This window comes from Enhydra lutris, unplaced genomic scaffold (genome assembly GCF_002288905.1).
Source record: "Enhydra lutris kenyoni isolate GAN:26980312 unplaced genomic scaffold, ASM228890v2 scaffoldscaffold13, whole genome shotgun sequence".
Taxonomy (NCBI): Eukaryota; Metazoa; Chordata; class Mammalia; order Carnivora; family Mustelidae; genus Enhydra; species Enhydra lutris.
In genome coordinates this window covers 28,552,427-28,570,820 of record NW_019154097.1, presented here as the reverse complement: position 1 = coordinate 28,570,820, position 18,394 = coordinate 28,552,427, and the positions used below count along the sequence as shown (strand labels likewise).

General features: G+C 37.4%; 1 protein-coding gene across 2 annotated transcripts in view; it reads left to right on the top strand.

Moving 5' to 3' along the window:
- The window catches only part of LOC111145684 (spermatid perinuclear RNA binding protein), a 138,887-nt gene that overhangs the window by 100,343 nt on the left and 20,150 nt on the right, over positions 1 to 18,394 (top strand). For both annotated transcript variants that reach the window (XM_022500785.1, XM_022500784.1), the window contains exons 11-15: positions 7,683 to 7,775; positions 8,201 to 8,400; positions 14,002 to 14,160; positions 17,694 to 17,828; positions 18,030 to 18,170. In XM_022500785.1, the coding sequence (XP_022356493.1) occupies positions 7,683 to 7,775; positions 8,201 to 8,400; positions 14,002 to 14,160; positions 17,694 to 17,828; positions 18,030 to 18,170 (728 nt within the window). The remainder of the gene's footprint in view (positions 1 to 7,682; positions 7,776 to 8,200; positions 8,401 to 14,001; positions 14,161 to 17,693; positions 17,829 to 18,029; positions 18,171 to 18,394) is intronic.

Genomic DNA, 18,394 nt, shown 5'->3' with positions numbered 1-18,394 from the left:
ATCAGTTTATACCTTGACCAGCACCGTGTGAAAATTCCTGGTGCCCTATATCCTCAGCAGCATTTATCATTGTCATGCACTTTTTCTGACATGAAATATTACTACTCATTTGACTTCTAGGTCATTATTTTCTCTTGTTTTTTTTTTTCTAGCCACAGAACCATTTCCTCAGCTTTGTAGGCTTTCCCCCATCTTCCTTATTTCTGAATACTTGAGTTTTGCAGAGTGCAGTCCACAGAGTATTTATCTTTACTTACACCTAATTTTCAGGTGACCTCATCTAGTCCCTTGTCATGAAATATATATGTATCTCTACTACCAGCTGTAGCCACCAGCCTCTGACTGTAGACCCAGATATCCAGAGGCCTCTGCAATATCTCCACATGGATGTCTAAAATCCAAATTCCTGTCCTTAACCCTGCCTCTGATCTGCTCTTTCCATAGTTATCCCAGTCATTAGAAACTCTGTGTGCTCAGGTCAGACACCTTCACCCTTGAATCCTCTCTTCCACTCTGTCCAGACCAGTGGCAAATCCTGTCTGTTTTCCTTTCAAAATATGTCCAGAATTCAGCTGTTTCTTTAGCTCCTTCACTGCTGTCATCCTGGCCTACATTGTCATCATCTCTCCCCGAATTATTGCAATTATCTTTCCTGTCTGGTCTTCCTTCTTCTGCCCTTGCCCTTGTTGTCTGTTCTCAGCAAAGCTGTAGGTCCTTTTTTTTTTTCTTCTTAACGTTTTATCTGGAAATAAGTACAGATTCACAGGAAGTTGCAGATGATACAGAGAGGTCGCCATGTTCCCTTCACCCAGTTTCTCCCAATTCATATCTTATGTGACTATAGTACACTATCAAAACCAAGAAATTGATATTGATATATTTTATGCCATTTTTATCACATGCGTAAATTTGTGTAATCAGCGTCACAGTCAAGATGCAGAACTATTTCACTACCACCCAGATCTCTCTCATTTTGTTCCTTTGTAGCCACACCCACTCCTCTCCTTCAGCTGTCCCAAGCCCTGGAGAACATGCATTTTTCTCAATCTCTATGATTTTGTTATTTCAAAGATTTTTATATAAATGAAGTTATACCACATGTGATCTTTTGAGAGTGCTGCCCCCCCACCCCCACCCCAGCCCCAGCCTAATTTCCTTGTGGTCCACCCAGGTTATTGTGTGTATCAGTAGTTAATTCCTTTTTACTCTTCAGTAGTATTCTATGGCATGGATGAGCCAGAGTTCGTTTAACCACACACCTGTTGTAGGACATCTTGTTTGCTTCCAGTTTTGGGCTGTTACAAATAAAGTTGCTACAAACGATCTCTTGTAAATTTTTGTGAACAGTTCACAAAAACACAAATTTTTGTTTCTTAGATTGGCCAGCAGTTGTTGTTGTAATGTTGTAATGTTTTGTCAAGTTTTGGCTCTAAGATTATGCTGGCCTTATAAAGTGAACTGGGAAGTGTCCCTTCTTTTTCTGTTCCTTGGAAGAATTTGTTGAAAATTGATGTTATTTCTTCCTTAAATGTTTAGAAGAATTTATCATTTGTGGGAAGGTTTTATTTTTATTTTTTAAAAAGATTTTATTTATTTATTTGACAGACAGAGATCACAAATAGGCAGAGAGGCAGGCAGAGAGAGAGGGAAGCAGGCTCCCCACTGAGTAGAGAGCCCGATGAAGGGTTCGATCCCGGGACCCTGGGATCATGACCTGAGCCAAAGGCAGAGGCTTTAACCCACTGAGCCACCCAGGCGCCCCTGTGGGAAGGTTTTAAATTATGGACCTAGTTTCCTTAATAAGGAAAGGGCTGTTATCTTCTTACCAGAGTTTTGGTAAATTTTGTTTTTCTAGGAATTTGTCCATTCTACCCAAATTTAAAGATAGTTTATATGATTTTATTTTTTTATTGTCTGCAGTATCTTTAGTGATGTGCTCTTGTGTACATTTTATACCTCCTCTCTTTCCTGATCACACTCACTAGAGGTTTATCAGTTTTGTCTTTAAAAAAAAAAAATCAACTTTGGGGGTGCCTGGGTGGCTCACTTGGTTGAGCATCTGACTCTTGGTTTGGGCTCAGGTCATGATCTCCAGGTTGTGAGATCAAGCTCCAGTCAGGCTTTGTGCTCAGCAGGGTTTCTGCTTGAGATTCTCTCCCTCTCCCTCTGTCTACCCCTCCCTCTGCCCCTCCCTCCGCTTGCACGCATATACTCTCTAAAATAAATAAATAAATCTTTAAAAAAAATCAGCTTTGGCTCTGTTGGTTATCTTCTGGTATATGCTTAAATTCTATTTCATTCATCTGTGCTCTTATCCTTTGTTTTTCCTCACTACCTTCTTTGTTTTTTATTTCTTTGTTTTTTGGGTTTTGTTTTGTTTTGTTTTGTTTTTTTAGCTTTTTGAGATAGCTGAATACATTATTAATCTCTTGGTCTTTCATTATATGTACTACTAAGGCTATAAATTTTCCATTATAAGTCCAGATTTATGTGCATTACACTTTTTTTTTTTATAAGGATTTATTTTAGAGCGTGTGCGAATGTATGGCGAGGGGCAAAGGAAGAGGGGGAGAGAGAATCTGAAGCAGACTGAGCACAGAGCAGATGGAGGGCTTGATCTCAAGAATGAGATGTTGGGGGCGCTTGGGTGGCTCAGTTGGTTAAGCAACTGCCTTCGGCTCAGGTCATGATCCTGGAGTCCTGGGATCGAGTCCCACATCGGGCTCCCAGCTCCATGGGAACTATGCTTGTCCCTCTGACCTCCCCTCTCATGCTCTCTCTCTGTCTCTCAAATAAATAAATAATAATAATAAAAAAAGAGTGAGATGTTGACCTGAGCTGAAATCAAGAATTGGATGCTTAACTGACGGAGCCACCCAGGCACCCCGTGTTACACTCATTTTTTTTTTTTTTTTTTAAGATTATTTACTTGAGAGAGTGAAGGCAAGAGGGAGCACAGAGGGAAAAGGAGAAGCAGACTCCCCACTGAGCATGGATCCTAATGTGGGGTTCAATGTGGGGCTCCATCCCAGGACCCCAAGATTATGACCTGAGCCAAAGGCAGATGCCCCACTGACTGAGCCATCCACATGCCCCTACACTCCTTTGACATGAGTATTTTCATTCTTAGTTAAAACTATTTTTTATTTTCCTTTGTTATCAGCTCTTTGACACATGAGCCATTTAGATGTCATCGCTTCATTTCCAGACAAATGAGGATTTTCTAGTTATCTCTTTTTGTGTTCTTGCTTATTCTGCCACCTGAGAACATACTTTTTATGATTTCGGTCCTTTGATATTTCTCTTTTTTTTTTTTTTTTTTTTTTAAAGATTTTACTTATTTATTAGAAAGAGTGTGTAGCAGAGGGAGAGGGAGAAGCAGGCTTCATCCCTAGCAGGGAGCCTGATGTGGGGCTCGATCTCAGGACGCTGGGATCATGACCTGAGCCGAAGGCAGCTGCTTAACCAACTGAGCCACCCAGGCGTCCCTTGACTGCACAGTTCTTTAGTGTCCAGGAGTAGTTTTTTTTTCCCCTACATTTTGTAGGAATTTCTTTTTTAATTGTTTTTCCCAGGAAGGCTTTTTGAATTTACTTACTTTTCATACTGGTAAGTGGAACTTAAGTATTTTGTAAAAGTTCCTCTAGTGAGTTGGTGGCAGCTAGGGTTGATTGTTACCGCCCCTCCTTGTCTTCTGTAATCATCCCCTTCTTTTTTAGGCTACTCCAACCACTCATTCCTTTATGGTATTTCTCAGCATGTTCCTATCTTAACACCTTTGTATTTGCTGTTTTCTCTGCCTGGGGTTCTTCCCCAAATTGCTGAATGGCTCACTCTGTTATTTTCATCAGGTCTTCATCAGAGGGTCACTTTATCAGTGATGAGCACCACCTACAAAATAGCAACACTTCCACCCCCTCAAGTCTCATATTTTTCTCCCATTTGCTGACCATCATATGACATGTAATTAGTTTCCACCTCTGTGCCTAAACTCCAGGAGACATTGTTTTGTTCTGTTACATGTCCAGCACCTAAAATTGTCCTCAGTTAAGGGCATCTAAGTGGCTTAGTTGGTTGAGTGTCTGACTCTCAGTTTCGACTCAGGTCATGAGGTCCGGGTCATGAGATCAAGCCCCTGTCAGGCTCTGCGCTGGGAGTGGAACTTGCTTAAGATTCTCTCTCCCCCCCACCCCCTCTCTCTTTAAAAAGGAAAAAAGAAAGGAAATGCTCAATTAATATTTATTGTTGAATGAATATAAGTATGAAATTATGATTTAAGTATGGGCTTCATAGGTGCTTGTGAGGATTAAATAAGTTAATCCATTTACGTGACGACATTTACAGTTAAGGTATTTTAGCACAGTGCCAGGCATATGGTAAGTTCATATATTATTTTTCTTTTTTTTTTTTAATTTTAATTTTTTTTCCCAGTGTTCCAAAATGCATTGTTTATGCACCACACCCAGTGCTCCATGCAATATGTGCCCTCCTTAATATCCACCACCGGGCTCACCCATACATACTATTTTTCAAAACTGTTGCCTCTCAAATGATCACTTCTCATTTCTGGACATTATATATGAGATTGAAAACTTCTTGGCTTTTTGTAAAGCAAGCCTGTTTTTTTGTTCACATTACTATTATGATTAACACCAGATTTTACAACCCTGGGGCTGGGATGGTAGAATGAAGCTTATTAATCTGTGGAACTCTCTTTATGTAGCTGCAGGATTTAGAGGATAGATCTGTGTGTTTAAGCCAGTTTGTGATTTCCAGGCAATCAGGAAGCAGCTTTTAATGTAACTTAATGAGTAAGAGAGTGATCGAATAGACATCATTTCTTTTTAACTTTTATCTCATAAGAACTCCATTCTGGGAGACTGGCACACTCACAGTTTTATGTAACGCAAGTGAAATATGATACTAAGCAGTTACAAGCAAATATTGTTCTTGTCCAAGAGAACATCAAGATTGATTGACCTGAGTGATAAGTATTGACTCAAGCAAATGCTGAAGTCAGTGTTTACCACAAGGGACAGTAAATCTTGATGATCAGAGAATATATACTTAATCTCATTATAATTACAGAGTTTCACTAGAAGTATCTGGAAATCTTGTGGAATGAATGTCTTGAGTATAACTTTCCTTTTGGAAAAATCCAGCAACGAACTTTTAAGTTGAAGACACAGAGTTCTTTAAGTCCTTACACATACTGATGAGCTTTTCCTTGATTGTTTTGAACTTCGACAGCCAAGTTCCTCCCTTATGCCTGACAGTGTGATTAGCTAGCTGCTTTGTTCAAGAAATTGGTAATCAGTTAATTTAGTTTTTTTTCCATACCCATTATATCATTTATAAGTCCTCATGTTAGTTTATAAAATAAAAGAGAAGGAGAAAGTATCTTTGATGTTCACCAAGTGTAGTGGAAATACAACATCTCTGTATTTGAAGTAGGCAATGGCACAAGACTGCACGTCATACTGTTTCTGAGAACATAGAAATTATTTTAAAAAGTTGAGATGAGAGGAAAGTTGAAGATGGACTGTAAATAAAATCTTTTTTTTTGAAGTTTTTATTTTAATTCTAGTTAGTTAATTTACAGTGTTATATTTTAGGTATAAAATATAATGATTCAGCAGTTCTGTATATTACCTGGTACTTGTCATGACAAATGCACTCCTTAGTCCCCTTCATCCATTTACTCAACCCTCACCCCACCTCCCTTCTGTTAACCATCACTTTGTTCTCTATAATTAAGAGTCTGTTTCTTAATCTCTTTCTTTCTCTCTCTCCTTTTCCCCCTTTGCTCATTTGTTTCTTAAATTCCATGTGTGAATGAAATCACATGGTGTTTGTCTTTCTCTGACTGACTTATTGCTTAGCATTCTACTTTCTAGCTCTACCCGCGTCATTGCAAATGGCAAGATTTCATCCTTTTTTTTAATGACTGAATAATATTCCAGGGTGTGTGTGTATATAAAATAGTGAGATATACCATATGTTTATCTTCACACACACCACATCTTTACCCATTCATCTGTTGGTGGACACTTGGGTTGCTTCCATATCTTAGCTGTTGTGAATCAGGCTGCTGTAAACATCAGGGTGCTTCTGTCCCTTTGAATTAGTGTTTTTGTATTCTTTGGGTAACCTGGTAGCATGATTGCTGGATCAGAGGGTAGTTTTATACTTATAACTTTTTGAAGAACCTCCATACTGTTTTCCACAGTGGCTGCATGAGTTTGCATTCCCACCAGTGGTGCAGAGGGCTCCTTTTTCTCCACATCCTCACCAACACTTGTTGTTTCTTGTGTTTTTTGATTTTAGCCATACTGTTAGGTATATGGTGATAGCTTGTCGTAGTTTCGATTTGCATTTCCCCAATGACTGGTGCTGTTGAGCATCTTTTCATGTGTCTGTTAGCCATCTGTATGTGTTCTTTGGAGAAATGTCTTCTGTCCACTATTGGTTGTTTTTTGTTTTTTGTTTTTTTAAGAGTAATCTCTACACCCACCGTGGGGCTTGAACTCACAGCTCTGAGATTGAGTCACATGCTCCACGGACTGAACCAATCAGGCACCCCTGTCCATTTTTAAATTGGATTATTTGGTTTTTGAGTGTTGAATTGTGTTAATTCTTTATATATTTCGGATACTAACCCTTTATTGGATAGGTCATTTGCAAATATCTTCTCCCATTCCATAGGTTGCCTTTTAGTTTTGTTGTTTCTTTTGCTGTGCAGAAGCTTTTTATTTTAATGTAATCCCAACAGTTCATTTTTGTTTTTGTTTCCCTTGTCTCAGGAGACGTATCTAGGAAAAAGTTGCTGTGGCCGGTGTCAAAGAGGTTATTGCCTGTGTTCTCTTCTAGGGTTTTTATGGTTTAAGTTCTCACATTTATGTCTTTAATCCATTTCGAATTTGTTTTTATGTATGGTGTAAAAAAGTGGTCCAGTTTCTTTTTTTTGGTGTAGCTGTTTGGTTTTCCCAGCACCATTTGTTGAAGAAACTGTCCTTTTCCCATTCTGTATTCTTTCCTGCTTTGTTGAAGATTAATTGAACATATAGGTGTAGGTTTATTTCTGATTTTTCTTCCTATTTTGTTCCATTGATCTGTGTGTTTATTTTTGTGCCAGTACCACATTACTTTGATTATGTAAATAAAATCTTGAGTAGGATTTGAGTAGGCAGACAAAAGAATGGTTTGTAGTATGAGAATTAGAGTCCCCAAAGAGTAAGATCTTAATATGTGGGCTTAAAAATTTATACAAATAATAAATTACAGACATATCTGAAAAGACATAAATAAAAATAAGTCAAGTCCTCCCCCCGAGATAACTGCCTTTAACATTTTGATATATATCTTTCTAGATTTTTTTCCTGTTCATGCATATACAGGTGTAAAAAATGCAAAGATATTTGTGTAAATGTTTATATCAGTACATGTGAATAAATAGGAAAATAAATACTGATATAAAGGGATAGTATTAAATTATTTCATAAAGATTCACTTATGAATTTTTGCTATTATAAAATTATATATGTGGTAATTTAATTTATCAATGAAAATACTGTGGTCTTTGTTATTCCTAAGGTTTTCCTTCCTGACCATATTAGCTACATTTGGCAGAGTAAGTACACACATTGTTTTGATTGATAATGAATCTCTCATAATTTTTTTAGGTGCTGGGTCTTCAGCTCTGAAGAGGCCATTTGAAGATGGATTAGGGGATGATAAAGATCCCAATAAGAAGATGAAACGAAACTTACGGAAAAGTATATAAAACCTTTCTTCTTAGAGATGTGAAAAGATCTGTAGTCTCTGATAGAAAAATAAAAATTACAAAGTGACAAATTTGATTTGAATTGGAGTTTTAAGAATATATCTTAACTGAGAGATTGATGATTAGATAACTTTATTTTCTTTTCAGGCTTCTTTGCTTCAGATATATTAGTATTGACAAACTAAAATTGATGCTATAGTAGTTCATATCACTTGTACAATGAAATGTTAGTATAATTAAAGTGATTTTACAATTACTTATGAAGTGAAAATAATTTGTATATGCGTTTTCAAATTCTTGTTTTTTAAAGCCTGGTGAATTTATAGTGGTCACTTAGAATCTACAGATGCATAGATTAAAAACAAAATGGTTTAACTTCTTATCTCATTTTTTTTGTTTTGTTTTTGTTTTAAACAGTTCTGGATAGTAAAGCAATAGACCTTATGAACGCACTAATGAGACTAAATCAGATCAGGCCTGGTCTTCAGTATAAGCTCTTGTCTCAATCTGGCCCTGTTCACGCCCCAGTCTTCACAATGTCTGTAGATGTGGACGGTACAACATATGAAGCCTCAGGACCATCCAAGAAAACAGCAAAACTTCATGTAGCAGTGAAGGTACAGTATTGCTTTTATTTAGCAGGGTTTGTTATTTTATGTTGTAAATTAGGTGCTTATTTTTCGAAAATAACAGAATTTTTAAAAATTTTAATGATAATGATTTTAAGACTTTTATCACCTCTAGATTACAAAATTTTTCTTTTTTGGTTATGAAATAATATATATTGATTATATAGAATTTGGGAAATGCAGAGAAAAGTAAAGACAAAAACCATGGGGCAGATCATTAATATTTACATATAGGATGTTTGTTTAGGTTGAGCTCACAGTGTATATAATTTATCCTCTGATTTTTTTTTTTTCATTTACTGTGTCATCAGTGTTTTCTCATATTATTAGAATCTTCACAAATAATTTTTAATGGCTGTATGATTAACGTGATAGGGATATACTATTATTTGTTTAGACATTTTACTATTCATTGAATATTTTGCTGTTTGTAGACTTTTCCGGTCATAAATAAATTTAATTATCTTCATGCATTTGGTGCCTTTACTGTATTTCAGAGTATTTCTATAGGGCATACAGTCCTGGATTAAACCAACCAATCATGGTTGTTTATAGGTTTGTAGAAAGTCCCTAAATCCTGGAATTTTTAGTACACTCGCTCTCTTATAGACAAATGTAAAAATGTTAAAGATCAATTTTAATTTAAGAAAAGTTCTGTTATGTAACAGTATAGCATAAGATAGAATTGGTCTTTTTTCATGATCATTCCATTTTGTAAGGATTATTAACATAGATGTGAACATTATCCTAGATTCTAAGGATACAGTAGTGAATAAAACAAATCCCTTGGCCTCCTAGAGCCTGCGTTCTAGTGTGGAAAGGATTGGAGACAGACAACAAATATACAAATGAATAAATGATAAGGCAGGTAGTAATAAGTGCACAGTGTAGGAAAATAATAAGTGAACTATAAACATATAAAACAACATACTATTTATGTTGTGTCTTGTTTATAAAAGGGGCACTTCAAGTATGATGAAATAGTAAGAGTTTAAAATGAGGCAGAAAAAATGAATCCAGGAACAAAGCTAAAAATACAGTTCAATAACTTAGCTGTAATGTATGCTGAGACTGAATCACAAATTCAAATCTCAGTTCTCTAGGATCTGACTCAAAAAGCTTGTGAAATATCCCTTCACAGTGGCATAAGAACAGACGTAAGAACGGTTGATTATAAGAATCATAGTTGTTTTGGTGTAGAGGTCAAGTGGGCATTCTCCTTAAGTGGGTCTTCATAAAAAAGGATTGCATGACATCCTTTAACATCATATGTGATGCAGTGACAATTTGTGGGTTATTATAATTGCCTTTAGTGTAAGCTGGCGGCCTCACATCAACTTTCAATTCAGTAAAATTTGGGGACTAAGAATAGCAGATTTTATAATATGACAGGACTTAGATGCTATTTGTTCTCATAACTACTATTAACATTTTGGCATGTACTTTTCCAAGCACCCCCCAGCTCCACCACCTTTTTTAACCTGCAGTTCCAAAACCCAGAATGTGCTGAAAATGAAAAATAATTTCCGAGGTTTGATGAAAACTCACTTGATGGGAAAACCTGACCTGAATTGATATAGAACTACTTTTAGTCTTCATTATTCCATTTAGTGTGAATATTTTATATGTTCCTTTGCACAAACATGGGATAGCATTTGAGCTCAACTGGGGATTCAGAAAATATATAGTAAATATTTTGTATTAGCTTTCTAAACTCTGAAAAACTATGAATTCCCGAAACAATCTGGCCCCAAGCCTTTTAGATAAGGAGTGGTGGGACCTACGTAGTGTGTATACACCTTTGTGTATACAAAATATATAATTAAAACAAATATTATTTTTGTTCATCTAAGAATATGAGGTTTTTTTATAGTTATCACAAAGATTGTTCTCCTTTTTAGTGATGGCCTGATATTTGTTTATTTTCAATCTACTGTAATATAACTGATGATTTTAGAAATAGATGCTTCCAGTTGGTGCTTTATATCTTTAAATTTAAACTAGTCTAATTATCCCTTAAGATACATTCTAGGAGCACCTGGCTGGCTCTGTTGGTAGAACATGCGACTATTGACCTCGGGGTTGTGAGTTCAAGCCCCATGTTGGGTATAGAGTTTATGTTAAAAAAACAAACAATTGGGGCACCTGGGTGTCTCAGTGGTTAAAGCCTCTGCCTTCGGCTCAGGTCATGATCCCAGGGTCCTGGGATCGAGCCTCACATCGGGCTCTCTGCTCAGCAGGGAGCCTGCCTCCTCCTCCTCCTCTCTCTCTCTGCCTGCCTCTCTGCCTACTTGTGATCTGTTTGTCAAATAAATAAAAATCTTTAATTTAAAAACAAAAAACAAACAAAAAAAAAAACAAACAATTAAGGATACATTCCAGAATGAAATTTCTAGATTAAGAAGAGGGCATATTTGAATGATCCATTAATTCACTAAAAGGTATTGGGCTTTCTATTATATGTCAGGCATATATGTATATTGCCAACTTGCCATTAATATACGTTTCAACTTCTCTTTTACAAATGAATTTGAGTGTTTTATATCTAATATGTGTTTATGAAAGTAGATCCTGCTAGATAAAAATCCTTAGATTTCTTACTACTAAGTAAGCTTGGTAGGAGTCCTTACCTGTCATGACAAATCACACCAGAGAATCAAATGAAAGCAAAATACGAAAAAGTGGTTCCTGCCACAGGAGCCTGGCCAGACAGCAGCAGACACCCTGAAGTGATGGAGATCTGTTGCCAATCTTTGATTTCCTCTTCCAGTGTTTTTTTTCCCATAGTCCCTCACAAAGAACATAATCAGCCATATTCCATGAAAAGAATCTTAGTCATTGTGGAGAAAAGGTCAGCTAGAAGAGGGCAGGGAGTGAAGGCTCTTTGGGAGAGGTTCTTGCAGCCCTCAGCTCTCCACCATCGAGGAGCCGTGAATAGGACTTTTTTTTTTTTTTTAAAGATTTTATTTATTTATTTGACAGAGATTACAAGTAGGCAGAGAGGCAGGCAGAGAGAGAAGAGGAAGCAGGCTCCCCGCTGAGCAGAGAGCCCGATGTAGGGCTTGATCCCAGGACCCTAGGATCATGACCTGAGCCGAAGGCAGAGGCTTTAACCCACTGAGCCACCCAGGCGCCCCCAGGACTTTCTTTTGAGTGGAGAGACATAGAGTACAGTTTGTTTTCGTGTGTTTTCTTTTCACTTTTGTCCTGTACTCTTTGAGGTTATCAGCTTTCCCAGCCTTAACCACCTTCTGGGGGGGGGGGGGGAAGGCATCGTTACACTGATTTCCCGGTCACCTTGTTTCCAGGAATAATCTTGTGATTTTTCAGCCCAATTGATATGTTTATTAGATTTGATTTGTTCACTGGACACTTGAAGCTCACTTTATTGATGTACCAATTTTTTGACTTCAGTATTGATTCCAAGCAAACTTTGGTTTTAGAGGTCTGAGAACTCATTACTTTTATTATTTTTTTTTTAACTTTTGTAGCATATACTAGCTAATAATAGGAAAATGATGTAATTTGACATTTTTTGTTAGTTGGTCAGTATTGCAAATACATTGTATCCCTTGAGATTATCCATCAGTTTTATAAACTATAGTGAAGTATGTTGCTACAATAACAAGTAAATAAATGAATATGATATGTGAGAAAAGCACAGGGAGAAGTGGTGTTAAGTAGCCACCTTAGACTAATTGTAACTGTCTATGTTAAATTTGGAAAAGCTGCATGTCTTTAGTTTTTATTGGAATAAACAAATCAAATTTATTTATGACTCTTGACTTTTAGCCTGTATTAGCTTGTGTTCATTCCAAACTGATAACTGTTCTTTCAGAGATGAGATTTTTCAGGGAGAGCATATTTACAGGACTGATACAGTGGAGGTGTTTTCTTTATAAAATATTGATGAGGATAAGCCAAATGATACTGATATACTTAGTTTTATCGTACTACCTGAGAACTTCTAAAACTTAAGATATTGGAAAGAGGTTCTTGGCTTTCTTCCAGTGATTACAAAGAATTGACTTGTGATTTGAAATGTTCAATAGAATGCCAGAGTTTCCTTATGAATTGGGTGAATTAATTTCAAATTCTCTTGGTACAGAGTTCTACTTATGTCCGTTTTTTACCAATGTACTATTTTATTTATATTGGCAGAATCCATTATAGAAGATGCCATTGTTTATAAACTTTGGGTTGCCTGGTCTCTCATTTGTGGGACTATCATAACTGTTTTTTGAGACACTAAGTATAGTTGGAATAGTAAAGAAATATGACATTGCTTTTACACTCTAGCACTTAAAACATTAGTCAAAAGCTGAAAACAAATACAGAGATGTTTAGGAACCTATCCATATGTTTTGATATAAACCTTTAAATTAGTAACTGACAGTGCAATATTAGCCTATTTGAAAGAGGCTTTTAAAAATGCTAGAATGTATTTTCTTGTAAACCTCTAAAAAGCTGTATAACCTGGCAGGAGATACTAAAAGCCATGCTTACATGTGTGTATGCTCACGGGCACGTGCATGCCCCCAGAGACACACACACACTTCAGAAAACTTTATTTAAAAAATAAGAAATGCCAGGCATTAAATGGTAATATAAGAAGAATGGACATTAGGGACGCCTGGGTGGCTCAAGTGGGTTAAGCCACTGCCTTTAGCTCAGGTCATGACGTCAGGGTCCTGGGATCGAGACCCGCATTGGGCTCTCTGCTCAGCAGGGAGCCTGCTTTCCCCTCTCTCTCTGCCTGCCTCTCTGCGTACTTGTGATCTCTCTCTCTGTCTCTCTCTGTCAAATAAATAAATAAATCTATCTATCTAAAAAAAAAGAAGAAGAAGAAGAATGGACATTGGAGGAAGCCATAATGTAACTAGGCCTTGAGGGGCAGGGTCAGAAATACAAACCTAATATTGTTCCTGGTTCACCTAGTATAGCAAATAAATCTTGAGACTGAATCCTTTCTTTCAAGTATTGATTATGGTTTAAATTGAAAGCAAAGAGGTCAGTAGTAGAAAGCTTCAGATATTATATCATTAACAGGCAAACTGGTTCCAACATGAAGACTTCTTGATTCCCTCTCTGAGCTGATTTCCCCTTATGGATCGAATCATAGAATTTAGAGGTCAGCTAATCAGTCTTCCGGTTTCCCAGATTGGAAAATTGAGGACCAGAGGAGAAATGCAGGATTAGACTGCCAGGTCTTCTCCTTTATAGTCCTTTGTACTTTTTCATTATGTTATTTTACTTTTCCCCTCACCTCCTTGGTTGAAAGTGGCATTCTGTTTCTCTATCCCCAGCCTTCAACTTAAATGACCCAGTAGTAGCCTCAGGTTTGCATTTTTCTAATCCTTTATTTAAACCTTATTACTCTGAGGATGTTTTCCCATTCTCTGTGGTGAACCTTCAGTAGGTAAACTTAGTTTAACCAGGGATTTGTAGGTTTAGGCACCCTCTCGCTCTTCCTGCAAGCTGATTCGTGCATTCAGATGTTATGGATTTGAAACTTGTATTCAGTATTTCATCTCTTCTCTGTGGTTTCTGATGTTTGAGTAAAACTGAATCTTACTGTAATTTGTACAGGTGTTACAAGCAATGGGATACCCAACGGGCTTTGACGCAGATATTGAATGTATGAGTTCCGATGAAAAATCAGATAATGAAGGCAAAAATGAAACAGTGTCTTCAAACTCAAGCAATAATACTGGAAATTCTACAACTGAAACCTCCAGTACCTTAGAGGTATATTTATATGTATTTTTTTCCTTAGAAAAAAGTGTATTTAGATTGTAGGAAATTTGAGAGATGTGGAAAAGTGTAAAGAAGAATATCAAAAGCTTATACAGATGTAAATATTCCAGAGGCAGCCATTATTAATATTTTGGTTTATTTTTATCCAGCCTTTTTTTGGGGGGGGGGACAGTCATGCAGTTTTACATCATCTTTTTTTTTTTTCCCACTTAACTTTAAAAAACCTGTTAACATAACTGTATAGTACACAACACATGAATGTATTCTAATTTAACTAGCATTCTCCTTTTGCTGGCCATGGAAGTTCCTTCTAGTATTTCACAGTTAAAATATATCAACAATATCAACAATAACTAAACAGTGAAAAATCAGAAGGTCTAGCAGAGGGAATTTAGGATTATTTGAAGTTTGTGCCGAGCTCTGGGAGGCAGTGGGTCATCATGGAACCGATCTAGCCTTGAGGAAGGCATAGCCTGATCTAGCATGTTTCTCAGACTCTGAGTAAGTTCTAACAAATGAGCTTATTGCCACAGATAATAGAATGGGACAGAAATCTAAGTACTGACTAGACACAGCATTTTGGGGAATTCATGGAGCCCTTATTTACTGCATTCTGCATAAGGAATATTGGCTCTAAAGTAACAGCAAGAGGTTACATTAAGTTAAAAAATTTTCTTTTCATTTGTGGGAATGAGTATTTATCAAACACTTAGTGGGCCATAATATTTTCAGTCTATAAACCTTTTGTAGTGCCTGCTACTGCCAGATTGCGTCCAGAGCCTTAAAACGTTCTCAGGCTAGAAGCACAAAGGAGATATCCATAACTAATTATAATGTAATGTGATAAGTACTATGATGGCAAAGTGAACATAATGTAAAATCTCAAAAGAAGAATTGATCAGGAAACTCAGACACTTGTAAATCAAAGGGAGTAAAATGTGAGTGAAGTTTGAGGTGATGTGTAGGATTTTGCTATGCGGAAAAGAGGTGGAAAGAAGGCATTTGGGGTCAAAGGAATAGGAGGTCTGATGACCTGGGATTGTGAAAGTACAGGTTTGAGAGGTGCCAGGTGGGCCAGTGTGTGGGGGAAGATGGAGGCTGAGGCCTATGGAAGCCTCGTCTGACTTTTTTTTTTTTTTAAGATTTTATTTATTTATTTATACAGAGAGAGCTATCACAAGTAGGCAGAGAGGGCAGGCAGAGAGAGAGGGGGAAGCAGGCTCCCCGCTGAGCAGAGAGCCCGATGCGGGGCTCGATTCCAGGATCCTGAGATCATGTCCTGAGCCGAAGGCAGAGGCTCAACCCACTGAGCCACCCAGGTGCCCCTTGTCTGACTTTTCATGGGATACTCTGGAGGAGCCCTGGCACCTGGCTTTTCAGAGGACCAGTCATTCACAGGTGATAGTCACAGGCAGGGCAAGATATTTTGCTGGCAGTGTTACAAATACTTAGAGAAGAAAGAGCTCATTAATTATGAGCTGAGACTGTTAAATTCAGGGGAATTAGGGAGAGAGAGAGAGAGCAGTGTAGGCTGCACTGATAGCAGCCACGTGCATGTATGGTGCCTTTGGTAGGAATACATGTATGCTTCGTTTCTAAGTAATGTAGTAATGGCATGGAGGTTGGGGGAAAGAAATCCCTTATTCTTCATTTAAAATTAAAATATTAAAATGCAAATGTTTGTATGTCTTGACTCATTTTTATAAAAGTGATTTCAAATTTGGAAAGCAGAGAGTGATTACCATAGACCTAGTTTCACAAATTACTCATTACCTTTTAAAGATGAAGACTAGAAATTTGCTTTGAAATTTTAAAAAATGTAGATTACAAAAACTCTTCAAGAAGTGAGTTTTTTTTTTTAAATTGCAGAAGACCTAGGCATGTTTATTAAATTTGTCTTGAAAAGTTGTCCAATGTTTCATTTCTTTCCCTACAGCATTAACCATTTATCAAATCAGCATAGAACAGTTTAAGAGAATCTTGCTGTCCATTGGGTTTGGATACATAATAATAGTTTGGGACATTCATTTCTTTCTTTCTTTCTTTCTTTTTTTTTTTTTAAGATTTTATTTATTTGGGGGGGAGAGAGATAGAGCATGGGCAGGGGGGAGGGGCAGAGGGAGAGGGAGACTTCCAGCTGAGCGGGGAGCTCCATCCCAGGACTCTGGGATCAGGACTGGAGCTGAAGGCAGCCACTTAACCACTGACTGAGCCACCCAGGTACCCCTAGGGCATTCATTTCTTTGTACGACATTTCTTGAGCAATTACTATGGTAGAATTAAAAACATGATCTCTGACCTCAAAAAGTGCTCAGTCTTTGGGTCTCTCCTTTCTCCAAATTATAGGTGCAGTATTTTGTGGTTTGTTTTATTTTTGGTGCTGCACTCTCTCGTCATTTGAGGCTTCACACTCTTAGATGAATTCCTTTTTTTTTCCTTACTCTAGTCTTAATCCTTCCTCTAGTCAGTTCTTTCTGCCACTCCTGGCATGACTTTTCTATAACACAAATCTAATCCTGAATTTTCTAGATTAAAGTCCCTCTGTGGCTTCCCATAATTCATACAAAGGCAAAGCTCATTTGAATGGCATGCAAAGTCCTTTATGAATTGGCACCATCAAGGGCATTTCTAGACAGGTCCTGCCTTCCTGTGCTTACTCCCTTATACAGCCAAACTGTGCTTCTTGCCATTGCCCGAACAGATGTTCTTTTCTTCTCTTGGGCCTTTCCATGGCTGTTTCTTCTGTCAAGAATGCCCTTCTCCTTAGTTTCCACCTTATCATGGTCTGTTGCTTACCTCTTTAAGGTTTAAGCTCAGGTTTGAATGTCACTTCCAGGAAAACTATCCTGATTGCCCTAGGAAATGAGTGCTGCTTCTCTGTTTCCATAACATACATCTGTTCTATAAAATACACTGTTTTACAGTGATTATGTCTGTCCCTCCCACTATACTTTAGCTCCTTTGAGCAAGGAGTGACTGTTTTTATTCTTATTTTTAAATTTCAGAATCCAGAGTCTGTAGCCTACTGTTTTTACCTTAGGTGCCCGTAAGTCTCTTTTGAGAGAACTGAGAGCTGTGTAGGAACATTTTCTTCCCATCTCCCAAATTGACTTATTTCTTCATAACCCTCAAGATGAAAATCAGTGAATACTCAGGTGTCATGTGAATCTCAACTGTTCTGTCCACTTTGTTAGTCATTTAAAGTATTATTCTTAGATCATGAACACCACAGAGTAGATCCTAGAGTACCATGTAATGGCGAGGCCACATTGCTCTTGAACAGTGTTGAGACAGCCCTACTTTAGGGGCAGGCTGGCTGAATGACTGACTGCCATGTTTATTGCTTACGGAGTTTCTATACCTTTAAAGATATTTTGTCATTTTGTATGTAGAGGTGATCACATCCTAGTCTATAAGTGCTTTAAAGTGTAATTTTTGAGCCTCTTTTCAAGCAAAACATAGTATAATTATATCAATAAGAAATTTAATACTTTAAAATCTTACTTGGTTGAACCTCCTTTTAGGTCAGAACTCAGGGCCCTATCCTCACAGCAAGTGGCAAAAATCCTGTCATGGAGCTCAATGAAAAAAGAAGAGGTCTTAAGTATGAACTCATCTCGGAGACTGGTGGAAGCCATGACAAACGCTTTGTAATGGAGGTGTGTACCTACATTCAAGCCAACCGTGCTTTCCCTCACAGACATAGGCTGTCCTTGGCTTATATGTAAAAAAGTTTTAGTCTGAGTTAATTCTTGTGGCACTATTTGACTTTTGGTGTTTTCTGTGTTGTGATACATTTAAATTAAAACTACACAGAGGAATTGCATGGGATAATTGTAGAGTGTTGTTCTTGATTTTAGGTAGAAGTAGATGGACAGAAATTCAGAGGTGCAGGTCCAAATAAGAAAGTGGCAAAGGCAAGTGCAGCTTTAGCTGCCCTGGAGAAGCTGTTTTCTGGACCCAATGCAGCAAATAATAAGAAAAAGAAGATTATCCCTCAGGTATGAGTTACCAAAAATAAATTTCCTTTTCTGTTCTTGGGGCCACTTTAGCTTTTTCTGAAGTTGTTTCTTTTTCTTGAATTTGGCATCCTTTTCTTTGGGTCAGATCATGAATACTGTAATATTCCCTGTTCTGTGGTCTTCATAGGCAAATTATATATTAAAAAGAAGGTATTAGCATTATTTGGGGGCTTTCAGTCACTCTCGGTCAGGTAGAGCCTTGA